Raw genomic sequence first — 738 nt, 5'->3', positions numbered from 1 at the left:
TTCCCAGTAGAAAATGCTCTGCGCCATACAACCTTTGTAGGATCTAATATAATGAAGAGAACGCTGATTATGATGGAAATGCAGAGAACTACAATTGGCGCTACCCAGTCTGATACCATCGCTAGGTACCTTGAAGAATGGTTCATACCTATTGGCGAAATCCATGAAGAAATGCCCTCCGCATTCCAACCTTTGTTGGATCAAATCTTTTGAAGAGAACGCTGATTAAAGATCGAAATGCGGTGAACTACAATTTATTAGATAAAAGTCATTTTTTCTGTTCTAATAAGAACACTTGATGAAATCGACAAAATGTTGAAGTTAAGTTCAGAAGTTATTAATCTTCTTCTCCATTTCTGCTTGATGAGCACCGCGAGAGGCAATCCCACAGCAGCCATTCTTCTTTCCGTCTCTCCCGACTGACTGTTGAGGATTTGCAAATGAGCATGAAAATTACCTGGAGTACTCCAGTTTGATACTGTTGTTTGAACTCTGGCTTGTTCATGCAGCGGTCTCCCGAATGCGCAATAATGAAGTATATCGTTTGTTCTTTGTAAGATGAGGCAACGTCGTTATCAGAAAGTTTATCCAATTTCTGGTTGTTGACCGCAGTGTGGTTTATAACAATGATTGTTGCTACCTTGTTCTAATAAACAGTTTAATCGATCGCTTTGTTGTTGTTTCTGTTTATTATGCTGTATATCATCGTCGAAACTTCTAGGGGTTTAGTCTTGAGGG

General features: G+C 39.4%; 1 protein-coding gene across 1 annotated transcript; it reads right to left on the bottom strand.

Moving 5' to 3' along the window:
- Positions 1–337: 337 nt before the first annotated feature.
- Tsp_14490 (conserved hypothetical protein) lies at positions 338–646 on the bottom strand (the record flags this gene model as incomplete). The annotated part of the gene is made up of 1 exon (XM_003367423.1): positions 338–646. A coding segment is annotated over one exon (309 nt), but the record flags the coding sequence as incomplete, so codon positions are not given.
- Between the last annotated feature and the right edge of the window lie 92 nt (positions 647–738).

Source organism: Trichinella spiralis (genome assembly GCF_000181795.1).
Source record: "Trichinella spiralis strain ISS 195 chromosome Unknown Scfld4304, whole genome shotgun sequence".
Classification (NCBI taxonomy): Eukaryota; Metazoa; Nematoda; class Enoplea; order Trichinellida; family Trichinellidae; genus Trichinella; species Trichinella spiralis.
This window is presented reverse-complemented; position numbering and strand designations above follow the sequence as displayed.